The 20,492-nt window shown below is 36.2% G+C and overlaps 2 protein-coding genes across 4 annotated transcripts; both read right to left on the bottom strand.

Moving 5' to 3' along the window:
* Positions 1–44: 44 nt before the first annotated feature.
* Positions 45–9,664, bottom strand: LOC125252500. 3 transcript variants are annotated; one of them, XM_048165861.1, is made up of 12 exons: positions 9,497–9,664; positions 7,918–8,311; positions 7,743–7,843; positions 7,528–7,640; positions 6,828–7,111; positions 5,007–5,537; positions 4,677–4,839; positions 4,382–4,523; positions 4,047–4,187; positions 2,491–2,611; positions 2,301–2,379; positions 45–2,196 (listed from the first exon to the last, which is right to left on the bottom strand). In XM_048165861.1, the coding sequence occupies exons 2-12, from the start codon at positions 8,013–8,015 to the stop codon at positions 2,053–2,055; spliced, it is 1,917 nt and encodes a 638-aa protein (XP_048021818.1). In that variant the 5' UTR covers positions 8,016–8,311; positions 9,497–9,664; the 3' UTR covers positions 45–2,052. The 3 variants fall into 3 exon arrangements, with proteins under 3 accessions (XP_048021818.1, XP_048021816.1, XP_048021817.1); XM_048165859.1 differs by having other exon boundaries at positions 2,301–2,382; positions 9,497–9,662; XM_048165860.1 differs by lacking the exon at positions 9,497–9,664 and having other exon boundaries at positions 2,301–2,382; positions 7,918–8,333.
* Positions 9,665–10,015: 351 nt separating this feature from the next.
* Positions 10,016–20,319, bottom strand: itpkca (inositol-trisphosphate 3-kinase Ca). The gene is given in 8 exon segments (XM_048166507.1): positions 10,016–11,401; positions 11,494–11,519; positions 11,522–11,564; positions 14,157–14,258; positions 14,405–14,609; positions 15,357–15,570; positions 15,845–15,944; positions 19,556–20,319. Coding segments are annotated over 8 exon segments (1,272 nt in total). The 5' UTR covers positions 19,931–20,319; the 3' UTR covers positions 10,016–11,194.
* Between the last annotated feature and the right edge of the window lie 173 nt (positions 20,320–20,492).

Here is a 20,492-nt window from a genome sequence, read left to right as displayed (position 1 = left end):
CACCTACCGTACTGAGAATATATGCAGGAAAGGTCTAAGAAAGGCAAGCCAAACTGACTACTGGTCTTCAAACAACGGCGTTTTATAGTTCAATACTGCTTTAATCACTGTTGTGATTAAACAATTGCATCTCAGGCATTTTAAAATAACTTATTTATTGTGTTAAGTATATTTTTATTGTTCTAATGTTTCTAACCATCACAGAGCATATTTACATTTTCAGTGTTTTTATATACTGTTTTCAGCATTTTTCATTGTGACTTTACATTGTTTGATAAAACATATCCTGACTTTTATTACTTATTTATAATAGATGGCAATTGTTAAGTATCTATCTTTGTATATATATTTATATATTTATTATAATGTTTTATATTAAGCTGTTTTATAGCTTTTTTTACAGCCTTAACCTAATTATTCACTAAGAAGCCTTAGGGGAGCTGTACTGTTTCCCAAGAGAGTTACCAACCTTATGAAAGTTGTTCTGGTTTGTAGATATTGTGCTGTTATTAAACCTTGACTGAGTTCAGTTTGTTTGGCTTTTCTGTTGTTTTCAAACTCCCATAAAACCTGTGCCAGAAGAATTGGAACGCTGTCACTTAAAAGTACATATCCTCTGGCCCTTAATGTGTTTGTTCATTAAAGATTCTGGCTAACAGTGTTTTAAAAGTAATGCACTACAATATTGCATTACTCCTTAAAAAAGTAACTAATTGCGTTACTTAGTTACTTTTTATGGAAAGTAATGCATTACATTACTTTTGCTTTACTTTTTTTCATCTGGGCTGGGCTGTTTGTATTTATAACAACAAGAAGTTCTATTTTTGGGAAATGTAAAGGCCCTTTTACACCAAAAGTGAAATGGATAAGCCTCAGGCTGAAGATAAAGCAAATTCACGCCTGTACAGTAGAGGATGCAGCTAAAAAAAACAAGCCTTTCAGCTGTGCTGCCATTCTGGATTACAAAAGAATAGGATGCAGGAGAAGTAGTAAATGAGCAAATGTATGCTCACATTTAGTCTAGAACTACAATAACCATCATGTTTACCCATGATGCCTCTGCACTAACTCTCAATTTCTCTCAACATGGTGACAGGAGAGCTGTCAGTCAATACATGGGGAAACAAAGTAACTTGGATTACTTATTTGAAAAAGTAACTCAGATATTTTGTTGTAAATTTAAAAGTAATGCGTTACTTTATTAGTTACTTGAAAAAGTAATCTGATTACCTAACTCAAGTTACTTGTAAAGCATTGGCGCCAACACTGCTGGCTAATTTGATTAAGCTTTCAGTTACAGGATTTCTACAGGCCTTAAAAAGGTCTTATAAAGTCTTCTTCTTCGCCCTTACACAAATTAAGGCCTTAAAAAAGTCTTGAATCAGAGAATAAAGTCTTAAATTTCATAAAGTTATGGCATTAAATGTTGCATCCATTGCAAAAAATGTGTATCTTCCTCAGTATTTTTGTTCTGTTTTCCAATACAAATGTTGAAACATCTTTGATACATTTACTTGAAATGCAAAAAAGTGAGTTTATGCTTAAAACAAGAACTACTTATAGTCTTTTTGTATCTCCAGTAAATGCATCTTGATTTAAGAGTATTCTGACAATTGCACTGGAAAAAAAGACAAAAATCCTGAGGAAGAACGTCACTTTCTTGCAGTGTGATCAGAAGATGCAGTAAAAGTATGTCCATATTTTAGTGGTTGAGAGCAGAGGTAAATTAAAAAGTAATGGATATTGGTTGGAAGTTGTATTTTCAAACTCTAGAAGTGTTGCTACTACAACTAATTGTTTTTTCTCCCTTGACATTTTGAGAACATACTGACTTATTGTGTTCCCTTCAATCTATTCCTTACATTTTCTTTACTTGGTCTTAAAAAGGTCTTGAAAAAGTCTTACATTTACATTCATAAAACCTTCAGTTACCAGTGGTTCCATTTAATACATTTTAACATTTTAAATTAATTCTGCAGATTTTATCTCCTAAATCAGGAAGAAAAAAAAGTCTGCATTTGTAGACTTGTAGTCTTTGCTTCCAACCCTGCATTACTCCTCCCCTCCAGGTGTGTTTAAAATGTTGCTGATTTTGTGTAGTTGTGCAACTGCACAGAAGGACTCTTCTCTCAGATGCTGGTTGCTAATACGAAGCTTCAACACTTCAGCCAGAAGAGCCACCTTGTCTCTCTTCTCCTAATTCAGAGGACAGAGGAACAAATTGTGCCCATGAGCGGGTTTGTCCTCTATGAGGGCACGTAGTTCACCTTTCTCATTTATTAACCGCTAATGAGTCTCACCTTTAGAAGATCACTACTCAGTCGCCTAAGCATCCCTTCCAGGTGAGAGAGTTGGTCGGGAAAGTCAATGAATACGTCACTGCTAAAAATAACCATGCAAGTCAATTAATAGTCATGCAGTGTATTATTCAAAGAAAGAATTACACATCAGTAGCTGTTTTAAAATTAAGATTAAAAAAGATCCACTTACTCCGTATCTTCTCCACTGCAATAAGCACTGGAATGGTGGATCTTGTAGCTTCCATGGGATGGTGTGTCTGGCCTGCTTGGTACAGGACTCACTTCTGACAAAAAGGTTGCCATCCTTTGTGCTGTAAAAATATTGTAACCATAGAGTCATTCAGACTACTATTAATAATGTGCCCTCGTAATCTTTAATCAAACTAACTTCCCCTCCATCTTGCAATGAAATATCATCACTTCTCTGATGACATATTTACTGGCACATGACAACCTGTCACTCACATGAGATCACAGTAATAGGGTGCAACAGTTGCCTTTCAGAAGTAAAAAAAAAAAACTCCATTCATTTTCTCCATAAGGAAATTGATTTTGAACAATAACTTATAAACATTTAAAGACAGAGCTACTGTGAGCTACAAGGTTGTTAATCCATGGCAACTGCTGAAGCCGTCAGCCCACATCATTTCAGCTTATTTTTACTGTTTAACAGTAGAATTCCAGGTGAAAAACTACATTACCCATGATGCAACACTAAAAAGCAACACTAAAAAGCAACACTAGCTCTGCCCACTCCCATGAAGTACTGCAAATGACATAGTAGATCTCTCTACATTCTCAAAATGCTTAAAATGTTTGTGTACATATACATATATATATATATATATATATATATATATATGCATATTTTGCAATAAACTTAAAATTTACTGATTTTATACATACAATCAATATTTGTAAATGAGTAGTTTTAAATTTCGCCATCATTTTTAATTTGATTATGTTGTTCGCAATACTTCAAAGGATTGTAATTCTTTCCCTCACTAAAAAATGTTAATGTATAGTCTTATACTTTTGTTTTTTGATTTTTTGCTTCAAATCAAAGTTTATAGTGTTGTTATTCACCTCTTAGCTGATTGGCTTGGTTCAACTCTTTAATGAAGACTATTTTAAAATCCCTATGGGAAAAATTAATGAAAAAAATACCTCCAGAACCAGTGCCGCTGAAAAAGGGGGCAGGCGCTGTTGCACTCTATAGCAAACAACAACAATCTAACCATCAAATCAGCTCCCGATGGACAAAATCAAGTCCCGCCCAACATTTTTTTCTTCACTCAGATATACGTCACAATAGGGAAGACTATTGCAACTTCCGTTTAATGACGACTATAAATGATTAATTTAACGGATTTGTTCAAAAACACAAATTCATTTAGGAACAAAACAACTAAACTCATTGTTTAAAAATTCTGATTAATTCAGGAACAAAAACCACCATTTACTGCTTGGAGAAGCTTTATTCTGCTTCATTTGGAATCATTTTCGTTAAAAAAATAACATCTTAATATAAATATCACTTGAAGGAAACTTACTTCATACATCCACTAATGGCACCGGGTTGAGTCAAAAAAGTGAGAAAAGCTCTAGCATTATTTGTTTGCACATGACACATGATTTGATATTTTATATCTAACGCAATAGCATTTATACATTTGTAAGTGTCAAAATTCAAAAATGTTTGGGGCCACTGTATGTTACTGTATTCATTTATTCTTTGATACTTACTCTCATACTCTTGAGCTGCTTGAACTAGACTATTCCAGTCAAGATCATAGGCCATGCTTGGCAGGGGCATGAGTTCAGGATCAGGATGTTGGTCTCTGTCCCATATGTCAGATTCAGCCTGCTCAGGCAATTCCCCACATTCTAGGAAAAGACAACCAGTGAGTGCTATTGAATACCATAAAATTCCTCCATAAATCTCTTCAAGACAAGGTAATAATACTAGTTGAAGAGCAATTGATAAAACCATCAATATATATGTAAACCGGAACAGTAAAATAAATATTATTTTTTATTATTATAATGAAGTTATGTCTCATAGAAGGAATAACTCTTGCCTGTTTGATGTGTTTGCAGGTGGAGATGGACGGATCTGGGCGTGGGAGTTTCCGGGTATGATTGCTGAGCAGGACTAAATAACGATGGACCTGACATTTGCAAACTGCTGCAAAGCCCTGCCTCTTTTTGTTGAGGTGATGACTAGAAAGAGACAGTAAACACATTGCAACATGGCAACACTGCTCAACATACCAATACTCAGCAGAACAATACCTGCTTTTTCCACATTATTATACTAGGCTATCAGGTTGTTTAGGGTCATACTGCTGAATGTGAGCCCAATACATCACGTACTGAATCACCCTGAGCGCTGTCCTCTGTGTCATCCATCACAATGAGTTTTTTCAAGTCCTCCACCATTGTGCTCTTGCGAACGGGCCGCGGGGAACATGCTGCTCGCAGTGATGCGATCACTCGAGGCTGACCAAACACATTCTTTGAGTTCACATCCACCTGACTGAAAAACATATGTTAAGCCACCGCAAAATGAACTACTAACAAAATTCAGATACTGTAATTATGTTTTTTTTATAACTGCTACACTACTATACAATACTATTAGCTATTGTTATGATAATGGTACATTAAAAATAAAAAGTATATCCCATAAATATATCTTCTTACCTTTTTATATGGTTGTGGTCGCCGTTTCTGACACCACCGGTTTCTCTATGCAGTGTGTACTGTATCTTCTTCTGTTTTGGGCTGCAGTCTGGTTGGGTCTGGCTGACTTGTAGTTGACAGGACCGGTCAGGGTCACCTTGAGATGGTTTGATGTCAGTGTCAACACCCACATGACTTGCTTTTTCTAGTTTTGGACAAAACGTTGCAGGCTGGTCTGCTCTAGACTGTCGTTCAGGGAAGAGATGTAGTGTGTTAATAGAAATATAATCCGGGGTAGAAGTATCCTCGGTGAATGAATTCTGTATCTGCCTCCATGGAAGTTGGTCATTTCTGGGAGGTTTTATATTGGGTTCCTGCAGATTGAACAAACTGTTGTCCTGGTTCTTGATGAGATGGTCCTCTCTTAGCTGGAGTTGGCTGAAGTGCTCCTTGCCACGTTGATTGGATGTTGGTGAAGATACCACAGCTCTCATCAAAGGAGGCTTTTTCACCACGGAAGTTTTAACCTCTTGCGGTTTGGAACACAAAGGGCTGGTAGAAATAAAACACAAAGACCACAGACACAAACACATTGTAGACACATAAAAGCAAAGAATGAGGTAAGCAGTGCATGCATTGCAAAAGGACTGCAAGCATAAAGAAAAAGCCATTTTAAAAATATAAAATTCCATTTCAAATGTCCTTTTTTTGCTCTGACATTGTTAATTTACAGCAATACAGCAAATCAGAACTCCATTGACAGATGGTGACTGGAAGGTGTAGATTGAATTTAGGGTCAGGGAACAACTCTATACAATGTGGTGGGAATGTCCCACTTTTTACAGACTGTCCCACCCCTCCCCGTGGGATCCCATGGGTGGGAGGGGAAGGAGGGGTCTGGAGGTGCAAGAATATTACAAGTATTGAATCGCATAGATGTTTACTGGATGAAAACTCATTGTGAGCCATCATAGAAATTCATACTGGTTTAAAGGGATAGTTCACCCAAAAATGAAAATTTGATGTTTATCTGCTTACCCCCAGAGCATCCAAGATGTAGGTGTCTTTGTTTCTTCAGTAGAACACAAATGATGATTTTTAACTCCAACCGTTGCTGTCTGTCAGTCAAATAATGCTAGTGGATGGGAACTTCTACAATAAGAGTAAATAAAACTTGCTTAGACAAATCCAAATTAAACCCTGCAGCTCGTGACGACACATTGATGTCCTAAGACAAGAAACGATCAGTTTGTGCGAGAAACCGAACAGTATTTATATCATTTTTTACCTCTAATACACCACTATGTCCAACGGCATTCATCACTCGATTCGTTTGGTCTGATCGCGCTCTGACAACAGCAGTGATGTCTCACTCTCATTGAAGCATATGCGCGAGACATCACTGCTGCTGTCAGAGCGTGATCAGACCAAACGAATCGAGTGATGAATGCAGTTGGAAATAGTGGTGTATTAGAGGTAAAAAATTATATAAATACTGTTCGGTTTCTCACACAAACCGATCGTTTCGTGTCTTAGGACATCAATGTGTCGTCACGAGCCGCAGGGTTTAATTTGGATTTGTCTGTTGTGTTTTATTTACTCTTATAGTCCAAGTTCCCGCTGACTTGCATTATACCACTGACAGACGGCAGCGGTTGCAGTTAAAATCATCATTTGTGTTCTACTGAAGAAACAAAGACACCTACATCTTGGATGCTCTGGGGGTAAGCAGATAAACATCAAATTTTCATTTTTGGGTGAACTATCCCTTTAATCTCGCCTTTTTAACAGGTATTCCATAAAAACACAATCTTTAATTTTGACATAATATATGCATCTCACCTGGGTTTGAGGACAGCAATTTTAGAGCACGGAAGAGGCAATGTGAGAGAGTGGAACTCCTTCAAGTTGTTTGTGGAAGAAGACTTTTTTGTAGACTGTGCAGCTTCCCAATGCTTTGACCGTTGGATTTTTGGACTGTAGAAGCCCGGCTGTGTCAGCGGGTGCTGCTTACGACTGTTCCTGGGGGACTCAGCAATGTTCTTGGCATCTTTACCATTCAGCCACAAGTCATTAGCGTAGGGTGAAAAAGCACTTGATTCTCTATTTGGCTGGAGAAAATGTGCCTACAAAACAAAAAGAAGATTTGTTTGCGATATATTGCCATATATCGATTGTCATCAAGAGTCAAAAAGCAATGGTAAACAGTAACACAGTAATTTCACTGACCCATTTTTCAAGTAGGCTAACTTTATAACATTTTAATTTTTTGAAATCTTCATTTCAAAACATATTCGACTTACTACTACACTGCATTTCAGAGATTTCCGTACCTTTGTTTATTCTGAAATTCAACACCCAACTGATCCACAAATTGCATGATTTATTTGTGAATTTGACTGATCCAATTGCTGCACTCAACAACTCAGTTCTAACCATCACTAGACTACAGTAAACATAAAAACCTTATCCATTTAAATAGAAAATATGAGAAGAGGCTGGAGTACAAAATTAAATGAAATTAAATGGAAATGAAACTCACTCTTGGCAAGCTGTTGTAAGACACTTTCTGCTGGTCCTGCAGACCCTCCCTCTGGCCTCTTCTTTCCCTGCCAAGCAATGAGCGAGTGGCTGTTACCATATGCCATTCTCCTTCTGAAATATATGATGAAATTGCAGAGGCAAATTGCACTAAGTGAAATGAAATACTGACTGAATGTTATCACTAATAAAAGCACACAGAACCTGCTATCAGACCTGTATTGTTTTTAGATCTGGAGGGGTTTAATCTTGTGAACTCCACTTGCTCATTTGAAGGCCAATCTAAGCTGTCTTGCATGGGTGAACAATCATAGGAACTGAAAAAGATGAAGTGATTTTCACCAGGTCAAAGTATAATGATTATCAAATATTGCAAAAGATTACATCTCACCTCACGAGGCTGGTATGCCTGAACTCAGAACTGAAGTGTAGAGGTGGTGTTTGTGGAGGAGTTGTAGCACAATCCAAGTCCCAGAACAATGCAGCCATCTTCCTGGATTCCAAGTTATTATCCAAGATATATGCAGCATCCAAGATGATTTCCAAACATAGTAATTTTCATTTAAGACACCCTTCCTGAAGTCATCAGAAATGTGTTATAGATCGGGAGGACCAAATGATGGTACAGACTGCTCCAATTCAACTGAGCTAGCGGGGAAAGCAGGGAAGAACTGTGTGGGCTCTTCAGCAGCTGAATGGAACAGAGGATGGGATTGTGTTGCCTGGTCTGTTGACTGTTAGGACTGTGCTTGTTTGCTCCAGGCAACATGATGCTGCTGTGTACACTGCAATAAATTAAGAATAGATGTTTAACATTCAGTATGTGGCTTCTAGTATATTAGCTACAAATCCTACTGAAAACATGTATGTTAATGAATGAATGTTTTTGTCCACAAATTCAAGTTTATGCTCTAATTGCAGCAAAATGTCAACAAACAAAATACTAACAAATTTTGAATCCATCAATTCTCAAAACCACTTATCCTATGTGGGGTCACAGGGATGCTGGAGGCTTTGAAATTCATATTAATAATAATAACAAATATTTAAATGGTTATGTCTGAAAAACAAACTACAATTTAAAAATGTTGTATAGCAGTGTTTCACTACTGGTTTCTAGACTTTTGAACCTCACTGTATTTGTTGAGCGTCTTTTTATTTTCGAATAAAATAATTTACGTTTTATCATATTTGCATTAATAATAAATATATGTGTAAGCAGGAACCATCAGAGTCCATGCAGCATTAGGTCATGTAGATGATTCAATAATACAATTGCCATGTACTGTCTTTTATAGTATTAACTAAATTTAGTAGATACTTGGTTGCCGTGATTTTGCCAAGTAAGATATGCGTTCTAAATTTAGTTAGGAAACAAAGCCTAAACTACTTGGTGAAATCGCGTTCACCGTAGAGACTCATGTAATTATCTTGTAGCTTGTACATGTATGCATATTTGCTGCTGCAGACCCAGAAAGCATGAAGATAATCACAATACAAGCAGTGTTGGGGTAACGCGTTACAAGTAACGCAAGTAATCAGATTACTTTTTTCAAGTAACTAGTAAAGTACGCATTACATTTAGATTTACAACAAAATATCAAAAAGTAACACAAGTTACTTAGTTTTCCCATTTAGAGACTAACATCTCTTCTGTCCCCACGTTGAGAGAAATCAGGAGTAAAGTTGCTCTTCCTTAAGCCTGAGGCTTATTCATTTCACTTTGGTGTGAAAGGGTCTTTACATTTGCCAAAAATAGAATTTTTTGTTGTTGTTGTTAAAAATCAAACAAACAAGTCCAGCCCAGGTAAGAAAAAGTAAGGCAAAAGTAATGCATTACTTTACATAAAAAGTAACACAATTAGTTACTTTTTTAGGGAGTAATGCAACATTGCAATGCATTACTTTTAAAAGCATCTTTCCCCAACACTGAAAAAGAGTGTGTTGCATTTCTATTTAGAGTAATTCACCTGCATCTATGGTTTCTGCTCCAAGATTGCCAAAACTCCTCTCTTTACAACAGTCAGATGGTAAACATCAATATGAAAGGATGGTACATAACATTCTTAGCATAGGAACAGAGCAGATCTCTAAAAGAGAGCATACATTTATGTATTTGTTGAGGGTTGGACGTTCATTGGCTCATTTCACAGGCGAGTCAAAATTTAATAGATAAAAGTACCAGAAGAACAACATTAAATATATATATATATATATATATATATATATATATATATATATATATATATATATATATATATATATATATATATATATATATATATATATATATATATATATATAAATTTTATGCTTATATATATATATAAGCATAAAAGTAAATACAGAATATATAATGTAAAAAAACCCTAATATATTCTTTTTTTTTTAAAGTTTATATATATTTTTTGATTAAATCTTATACGCACCAATGTGAGTCATCAGATGAAAGCTTTTGTAAGGTTTTGAAAGATGAGGAGGGGGGGGGGGACATTACATCATGTTTATGTTTATTGTGCTGACATTCAAACACTTTACAAAATTACCCGGCATGAAAAAAAGAAAGAAAAAAAATTTGATTCTGTAATTATTAAATCACAGCAACCCAGAAACCAGAACTGCAAAACCAACACAGACAAAATAACAAAGCTCCCAACATAATGATCACAAGTCATGTAATTATTATGTACTTATTATACAGTACAAAACCTCAATAATGTGAGATCAAATTAACAGTGCAAACAGTGAATTTGTGCATAAGGAGTACTGGCTCAAATATCCCAGCCACCATTCTCATGTCGAATTGGCAGTCATCTATTTGATATTGACAGAGACTGTTTAGCTGCTTACAGAGTGACATACTGTATTCTTCTTTTGCAGTTCATGCGTGCATGCAAAAAACAAAACAAAAAAACAAAACAAAAAAAACAAAACACAAAACAAAACATAGGAATGTGAATAACATTAGTTTACCTTACTGTGCTTTATGTGAATTAAAATAGTGCTTTATCAAGACAAATGCAAAACACCTTTCCCACGTTTACATTACTTTGGGAGCTATGCAATGTTATTAAAACAGTACTGAGAACAATGCATAAGAGGTCTTTGTTGTTTTGTGATTCGATTTAGCTTCAGTTTATCTGACTGTTAGTAGTGTGCACTTCGATTCAGTTCATCCCCATCCAAATTAGAGCCATTTGGTCACAAATGTAAAATAAAACGAAGGAAAAATATCTGACAACTATAACAGACAGACTATGGTGGTTGATTAGTATTTAAAAGCACTTCACACCTGCCAAAACAACATGAGTGTAATGATTTTCATCTGCAGGGTTAATGTTCCTAAAACTAAGCTAATCTTTTACTCACCAACCCGTAAGAGCAAACTGCTTAAATAAAAAAAATATTTTACAGTGTAAAAATACATACAGCGGTTCCACAGTAGTGAAAATAACTAAATAGCGAGGGGCTTACAACATCAGCAGGTAAATTCACAGGCTTAGATGTTCATCAGTAGGACTTGTATTAAATGTTGAGGCCAGTCAGTCCATTCAATCAATCATTTCATTCTCTCCAACCTTCACCTATTCTCCATGTAGAAAAAAAACATAGAGGGCAATTAGGCAGTCTGTGCAGAAAATAACAATTCCAAAGATCCACAATGCCCTTCATTTTTCTGGAAGCATGTTGGTCAGAATGTCAATAAAATTGTCCAGGCCCCAGAGGTACCCGTCCTCTCTGTTGCCCTCCACCCACGGGCTGCGATGGTCCAGGGTGAGAGGGGGCGTCATGGGCACAGTCTTTCCAAAGTCTATCATCCAGATTCCAGCCTTACCAGTGAGGTCATGGACAAATAACAAGGAGCTGCCCACCACCTACAGGAAAACACAGCAAGACCATCCTTATTAGAGCCTGTATTTTACATCAGCTGTAGAATGAAGAAGAACAAAACGAAGATGCATCTCACCTCATGTGCTTTGAAGAAATCTGATTTTCCAGCACGGCTCGTAGTTCCTTCAACCGTTGGTGGTAGCTTCTCTGTGAACAGAGAGCCTAACAATTAACTTGTTTACATAATAGTTTACAAATGGATTAATGGTTAAAAGGCAGTTCCTCAAGGCAGAGGAACCATTATTTTAACCAAACAACAATTATTAATAAAAACTAGATTCAAAATGTTTAAAAGCAAGCAGTAAATAGGATAAAATACTACAATATTTCATTTTTATGTATATGCACAAATATGATATTTTTAGATTATTTTAAAGTAACATTTTAAATAATCTCAATGAACACAAAAACAATTTCCAAAATGTTGACAAGACTAAGTTTTATTTAACATCTGTTTAACTTGAGGTTAAGGTTAATAATATAACTTAGATTACACATTTTTCAGTTTTACTCAAATTAGGGTGATGCAAAAATGAGTACACCCCACAACAAAAACTACTACATCTAGTACTTGGTATGGCCTCTATGATTTTTAATGACAGCACCAAGTCTTCTAGGCATGGAATGAACAAGTTGGCGACATTTTCCCACATTTATCTTTTTCCATTCTTCAAGAATGACCTCTTTTAGAGACTGGATGCTGGATGGAGAGTGATGCTCAACTTGTCTCTTCAGAATTCCCCATAGGTGTTCGATTGGGTTCAGATCAGGAGACACTGAATCACTTTCACCCTGATCTACTTCAGAAATCCAACAGTGGCCTTAGATGTGTGTTTAGGATCGTCATCACGTTGGAAAAGTGCACAACGACCAAGGTCACGGAGTGATAGTAGCATCTTCTCTTTAGAGCAGTACATCTGTGAATTCATGATGCCATCAATGAAATGCAGCTCCCCGACACCAGCAGCACTCATGCAGCCCCACATAAGGACACTGCACCATCATGTTTCACTGTAGGCACCATGCATTTTTCTCTGTATTCCTCACCTTTGCGACGCCATACAGTTTTGAAGCCATCAGTTCCAAAAACATTTCTTGGTCTAATCACTCCAGAGTATAGAGTCCCAGGAGTCTTCATCTTTGTCAGCATGGGCTCTGGCAAACTCTAGGCGGGCATTTTTGTGCCTGGGCTTTAGGAGAGGCTTCTTTCGTGGACAGCACCCATGCATGCCATTCCTCTGCAGTGTACGCCCTATTGTGTCACGGGAAATAGTCACCCCAGTTTGGCTTTTTACTTCTTTAGATAACTGCAGTGAACTTGCATGCCGATTTTCTTCAACCCTTCTCTTCAGAAGACGCTCCTGTCGAGGTGTTAACTTCCGTGGACGACCTGGACGTCTCTGTAAGATGGATGCAGTTCTATCTTTTTTACACTTTTGTACCACTTTTGCTATAGTATTCTGACTGATAAGTAAAGCTTTGCTGATCTTCTTGTAGCCTTCACCTTTCTGGTGTACAGAAATTATTTTCTTTCTCAGGTCTTGTGATATTTTTCTTCCATGTGGTGCCATTGCTGACAGCATGAAATGGGAAGGGGATTTAACACCCTTTTATAGTCAACTGTCTGCTGGACACCTGTGTAATGAATAATTAGACTCACCTGTGGTTGAATTCTTGTTAAATTAGACATTTGTAGTCTAAAATTTAGCTTTGCTCCAGAGACTTTCAGTGGGGTGTACTCATTTTTGCATCACCCTAATTTGAGTAAAACTGAAAATTTTGTTCTCCAAGTTATATTATTAACCTTACTTTCATGTTATAAGTTAAAAAGATGTTATATAAAACTTAGTCTTGTCAACATTTCGGAAATTGTTTTTGTGTTCATTGAGATAGTGTTTAAAATGTTACTTTTCAAATGGGGTGTACTCATTTACACTGAGCACTCAACAAAGTTGAGCACAACTTTGTGCATCAAAAGCTCTCCTTTCCTGGTAAAAAATTGACTTGATTTTCACAAATAAACAAATTTGCGACAGCTGAATGTAACATTTTTAACAAGCCAAACATATCACTCTCTGAATAACATACAATTAATTTAAGCCACTTCATTCCTAAAAATAAGTATAATAAATATAACGCATGCAAGTATACATTTGTTCTTCACTCCCTGAAATTGAATCGGAATGATCAGAGAACTGAGTGAAATACTTTACACTGCATGCTAAAGATAATAAATGCCAATCCAATGGAAAAACTTCAGTGGACTTGTGAACATCGTTCAACATGTGTTGGTTTTGATGGACATTTTTTATGCACAAACTACGCATTTTGATTCTGACATTCTTTATATGAATATTTTCAATTTTCTATTCTTGAATGATCTTTTTTTTTCCTCATAATTTTAGATTAACTGTAACATGAGTGACCTTGAGGTGAGTCCCTGTAGTTGTCCAATTTGACTCATATGCTGATGTGATAATATATATTATAAAATTGACAGGTGATTTTTATAAAATGTAGTTTGATTACAAAGATGATACTTTTTTAAAATTATTTGTTACATTTTATTACCCCTTCGATTACAGATTTTGACTCCTATATATTTGATATACTGCCCAGACCTAACACAAAATTGTGCTGATAGGTTGAAACGTGTATGAACAATTAAATTTACATTACTAATAAATTGAATACATTGTAAATATTTGATATACTGCACACAAATTAACAAATTCATACCAAGATTAGCATGTTGTTGTCCACAAAGTCCTCCAGGGCTTGGATCACCTCATCTTTGTACTTTGTTCTCTTGAAGTTAGTGTTACAAGTGCCATCCGATTTCTGAAGACAGATCAAACTGGTCAAAACATTACACTCAAGGCCAAAACAAAACTTAGCCATCACAAGAAAAACTAAGCATTTTCAATTTGGTTTGAATTGTTTATTGACCTCTGTATAAATTCAGAGGGGTCCTGATTGATATCTACCTTGATGCCCTCGATGCGAAAGCCCAGCGTGGCCGTTGAGCTGAGGGTTTCTCTCCACTGCATGTATCTGGTTTTGAGTACTGCCTGCCTGGCCCGCTCCTCCGCATTGGGGGCGTCCGGGTCCACTGCGATCATTTTTTCATACATGTCTTTGCGTGGCTGAGGACACTCCCGGGCCTTCTTCAACTCTTCCTCCAGGTAAGTTCTAAAAGCATGTATACCAGTCAACATTACAAAAGGAATAATTATTTAGTATGGAAACATTGTCATTTGTATTTGAGAACTGGCCTAACAGGACAGGTCCATTATGCCAGTTCTCAGAGATGCTGACCGACAGTGATCATATTTCCTCCTCTATTGTTTGGATATCACCATCTACTGTATTGTAATCTTAGCTTCAGATGGCACACCCATGGACAACTCAAAATCCCTATATATAAGCAAGCAATAAGGTACGAAAGGCTGTGCTGTATCGTGAATAAGTCATGGCTGAAGGGCGTTGTTAGGCACGATGTGAAGTGGTGACCAAATGTGGAAGCTTTCCTTTGGCGGAAATATCAAAAATAAATAAATAAATAATAATAGTAATTTAATCACCTAAGAACACGCCCACATGAAGAGCATAAAGCATTTTATTGCCTAATTACCCAAACTTCATTTCTGGATTCAGTTTTCGGCTTAATAATAACGTTAATTTTGATTTCAATTTTTTTTAAAAATTATAATTTCAGGGCATCACTATTAATTTCCCAATGTAGTCATTCTATCCATAAATTTAAACATTTAAAAAAGATATGTTGACTTAGGTTGGTCACTTTGCATGCTGGTCAGATTGTCTCCTCCTGTTTAAGTGAAGGTTATTTTCTAGAATATGCTGCAATCTGTACCAAATTTACCAGTTCTGCAAGGAATATGGGCTTTTATATGTGCTGAAAAGGCACAACATCCTCACCGGCTTCCCATTTTGCAGTCCATGATGCAGGGAGAGTCGAAGTCAGCAAGCAGGTCGTCCATGAGGTTGTAATCCTGCTCGTCACACTGAGTCACGCCGTAGTATCCAGGAACGAAGGGCCGCAGCGAGTCGCTCATGAGCTGCAGAAAACACTGCTGCTCGCACTCGCAGTACTTCTTCAGCAGCCTTCCATCACTGCCCATCTGAAAGTTTCCTGGAGAACCAAACAAAAACATGCAGATGTCAGATAAAAAGGGAATCTCCCAACACAGCAATAAAAAAATAATTAGCTTTCCAGTATATGCAAATCCACATGATCATAACACAATAATAAAAATCAAGGCTCAAACATGAACGTTCTATATGTGCTATCAGGTGATCCAAGTGCAATTTTAGGAAATGAATCATTTAAATTCAATCAAGAGACTTCAGCCATTAACAATAGCCAATAACATTGGCAAAAACATCATAAAGATGAACAAGCAAACCTGCATGGCCGACCACCTGCACCCAAGGAGAGCGCTTTTTCACCGCCACTGGAGGGGAAGACCAGTTCACCATATTCTTTGACTTCTTCCACTGATCAGTCTTTGAATGAAGAGATATGATAGAAACAAACAAACACATAAATGAGACTGACTCGTCAGCTAACACCCTACAACTTCGGCTGCACAGTACATAATGGTTTTGTACAAGTTGGTAGAGACTTTATTTGTCTTCTCTTTTTCTTACATAGTGAGTCGCACTGGGGCACTGAGTGCATTCAGTCGACCTCAGACTCCAACGTGCAATTCACTCTCCACCATTAACCATAGGTCGAGTTTTTCCCCATGTGGCAAATCATTGACGACAATCTCGGACTAAACAAAGTCATCAAGCAATACCAAGAGGCTGTGATTAAGAAATAGCTAATCTTAGAAGGATGGTAATGAAACATTTACAGACGGCACTTGTTTTGCTGCCAGTTAAATTGGAGGAGCCAGTGTGGCCACTCACATACATGACAGGGCCAACAAGAATAGCATATTTTCTTTACAACTTGAATACATGTGAGTGCATGTCAATGATTATTTCAAATAAATTGAGGTCAAAAGCATTATTTTTTTTAAATATCATGAATTAATATTTTATAAATGCCATTAAGTTCTTGTGGAGTCACAGCGCATGACATTTTAAAACCTAAAGTAACATTGCATGTCACAAAAAAATCATCGGTTACTTTAAGACGGTAGTTTTTAATCTGTTAGATGCCATGGACGACCAAATATGATAATTCTTGGACTGTATAAATTTTCATACATAAATACACAATTTATACTGTTAATAAAGATTAATATTATAAATATGAGAAAAATATTGTAGAAAATGTTTAGTTTCTATTATATACACTACAATTTGGTTGGTTATTGCTACTGTTATGTTATGTATTATTGATTATATCTTTATTTTAATACAGTGTATTATTTATTTTTACATACATTTATTTACATTTTAGTTATTAATTATTTTCACACTGCTTTTTTCTTCTTTTTTCATTTTTTTTTTGAAAACCTTTGCTTTAAGAAACTTATTGACCTTGACACACAGTCCTGAGGGTCTGCAGGGGTTCTCTATATGATATCATTTCCAGTTTTTTTTTCCCTGCATGTTGGTCACACATAATTTATGTGGCAGACAAAATTATAAAAAAAAAAAAAAAAAAAAAAAAAAAAAATTATAGGTTTTTTAATTATGATTTTTTTTAATTATGTTTACTCTGACATCACCTTCAAAAATGCCCCACCAAAAATATATGAATGAATATAAAATGAATTTTAAAGCAAACATTAAAAACATGCCCATCATACAAGAGGTGTATTTAAGTCAATGCATGTGTGAAATGCATTTTTGATGTATTTTTAATAAAAATAACATCTGGACACAATAAAAATGAATGTCACATCATTGACCCTTAAGTATTTAGTTCTGCTGCTCACCCACACCTCTTCCCGACTGACTTGATGTGTTGATTCCTTCCTCTCTGCCGTTTTGACGTTGTCAGAAACTCGTCTACAAGATCCCTTGTGTACCTTTGAGCTGACGTGCCACAAACCTTTTAATCCAACTGTATACTGTATATTAATTATTATTATTATTATTATTATTATTATTATTATTATTATTATTATTTTTATTATTATTATTATTATTATTATTATAATACAAGACCCTATGCCGCTGTAACATTACTTTATGCAATGAGAAAATATTTCTATCATGCTCAACTATCCTCCAAGCATCAGCCTTCAGAATGAAGCCAATTAACCTGTACAGTTCTTTCTGGTCTCCAAGCTCAAACACTCACTCACTCTTGGCTAGCGGAAAACCAGTCAGACAAGAATGACATTCTCCAGAACAAAGCGAGAGAGGCCCACCACACAGAGCTGGAGGTGCATCATTTGTTGACCTTATAAGTTCAGTTTCAATAGAGCCCTGACTCACTATTATGAGTTTCTCAATGGGCCACTTTCCTCCTCATGATCCATAAAAAACAAATCCCATTCAATAACATCATCAAAAGGACCAGCAGTACAAATCCTACAACAGAACAATACAGATTATATTTAAACACCTTTATGGTTGCAATGATGAATATTCCATGTTGACTTTATAACGTCACGGAGTCTACATGTGACTCACTGTTATGATCATAATAATGATGGCTGCTTTATCTTCATTTGAATACCTTCTTAAGAGACATTTATACTACTCAAATGAACGAGTTGAATATCATCACAACATTAAAAAAAAAAAAAAAAAAAAAAAAGTAATACGTGTGGAATTTTTCCCTCCATTTACAACCATGATCTCATGACCCGAAGCCCATTACGTTAATCAGTTATCATGAGGATTACTCAACAACTGCATATTTTGATCTGCAGCATACACTTGTGTGCACTAATATTCAATGCATCTGCAATTAAAAAGCTACCATGTAAATATCACTTAATACATGTATTTCTTCAAAAACACTTCACAATAACATTGAATTTGTTAACATTAGCTTACTTCATTTATTACGAAATAACAGCGAAAAAACACTTCTTAAGCATTTAATAATCTAAAATGTTTGTTTCTACATTTGCTAATATATTATTTAAATTAAAAGTTGCATCTGTAAATAGTATTTAATGAACATGAACTAACAACAGTTTAGTAATTAATGTTAAAAAGGAGATTAATTACTGTAACAAAATGTATTGCTCATTGTTAATAATAAATCACAAAAAGTACCATGCTTTGCAGTTGTATCATGATAGCAGAAAAGTACAGTACAGTATCTAATTTCAAGTACTCCATTGTTACTAGTTTCAATGAACTATGAAGTAGCCATTCAGACTTAACATTAACTAGTCAGATAAAAATATTAGTAATAGCAATATACAGTATATACACACACTAGTGTCATGTGAATAGGTACAAGCATCTAATAAAATTTTACTCACAAGTCTAAGCACCGAGCAAATAAGAAAAAAATATGAGTGAAAGTAAAAAGTATACACATTTAATTGTACAAATGTAAACACTTTTCTTAGTTTTTTAAATTGACTTGATAAGAGACAGAAAAGATTTTCTCAAATTAGTATTTTTAATGCAAAAACTTTGTAAAGAAACCGGTTAACAAATCAATTTTCTCACTGACAGTGGGAAAATTATGACATGTTTATTTTTTGGTGACCTATTCTAAATGCTGGCTTATCAATATTTACACTCAAATAAATCAAATGGCTGTTTGTAAAAGGAAAGTTACCAAAGTTAATCTAAACACGAGTGATTGCCCTGTCAGTCACATTAGGATAAAGAAAATTACTATTTTTATTCTTAAGTCAATAAGTTCTTATCTATTTTTATTCTTATCAGTAAGTCCTGATGACATAACGTACTTTGTACTTTAAAGTTTACATGAAATTGTAATTAAGTCTTATTTTTTCCTTGTAAATGTGAGTAAAAGCAGCCTACATCAAGTAGGCCTATTCGTACTCTAGTGTAGTATAACTTGCGAAAATAATACACAAGTAGCCTATAGTTATTAAGTACTCAAATACTTTACACCTCTTCCTGTAACAAGTGAATATTTTGTTTATTATGATAGTACGGACTATATCCAAGGAATAAGTACTAACATATATAAAATGAATAGTGTTAAAACGGATTCTTACCGTGAGCGGTTCACCTGGAGACTGGTTATAGTCACCGTAACCCATTAAATCCTCTTCGCATTCCTCAAAAGACGAAGCTGGCGAGAGGCCGGTTGAGGACGAGTTGGAGAGCTTTCTCAGCGCCAGGGACGAGGCGGGGGAGCCGCTGAGCCCGCTGTCCGAGCAGATGGACTCCTCGTCGGGGTGATGAGAGCCTGAGCAGGGTCCGCGGGGGCTCTGGTCACACTCGGTGACACACGGCGCGCAGGTTACAACCAACTCTGGAACAGCAACACGAGCGTGTCTGGAGAGCTGCTCCATGGGCTCCTCTGGGTGGCTGTGGTGGACCTCACCCATACCCGCGCATGGTGCCGGGGTATCGGGCGTTTTAGTCATCACGCTGCTTCTGATCTACAAGATCATTGAGGTTGTTGATGGGTTTATCCAGATTAGGGCCAAACCCAACGCGTAACCTGCTCGCGCTGGGCACTGCCGCACCTTGCGTGTGACGCGTCGCGCAGCTGCAGAATAAAAGCAATATTGGGCCACTATCAACGTTAAGTAGCCGTGATCACATCCTTTTAGACTATGGAAATTAAAATAATAATAACCTGAAAGATTTAAAGAACCCACATGCGTTAACGTACAAACAACGTTGATGCGTGTTCAGCGATAGTGTCAAATGTATTATTTATTTGCTCAATGCTCAGCCATCAAAGCGTCGCGTTAACAGACTGCAGCTTTGCCCCGCCCTCTTATCTTTAAAGCAACAGAGCCAAAAATGATCAGGTCCATTACATCAGATTTATAGCGCCACCTACCCTGTGGTAGCCAATGTCCTTTAATACTTGCTTAAAACTTGAGTACAGGATAAAGCAGTTTGTTTCTGAATAAATAAAAATGAACAGATGCTTTTCTTAATAGGACTTTTAACAATATGTTTTTAAAGAAGACATAT

This window comes from Megalobrama amblycephala, linkage group LG18 (assembly GCF_018812025.1).
Source record: "Megalobrama amblycephala isolate DHTTF-2021 linkage group LG18, ASM1881202v1, whole genome shotgun sequence".
Classification (NCBI taxonomy): Eukaryota; Metazoa; Chordata; class Actinopteri; order Cypriniformes; family Xenocyprididae; genus Megalobrama; species Megalobrama amblycephala.
This window is presented reverse-complemented; position numbering and strand designations above follow the sequence as displayed.

What these genes read in the sequence shown, in the direction of transcription:
- LOC125252500 (XM_048165859.1), bottom strand. Translation starts at nt 8,015, where the DNA reads ATGGCTGCATTGTTCTGGGACTTGGATTGTGCTACAACTCCTCCACAA. An exon ending in AGCAGCTCAAGAGTATGAGA is followed by an intron (nt 2,612 to 4,046) that starts GTAAGTATCAAA and finishes ATATTTTTACAG; the next exon opens with CACAAAGGATGGCAACCTTT. An exon ending in TGCAGTGGAGAAGATACGGA is followed by an intron (nt 2,383 to 2,490) that starts GTAAGTGGATCT and finishes GGTTATTTTTAG; the next exon opens with CAGTGACGTATTCATTGACT.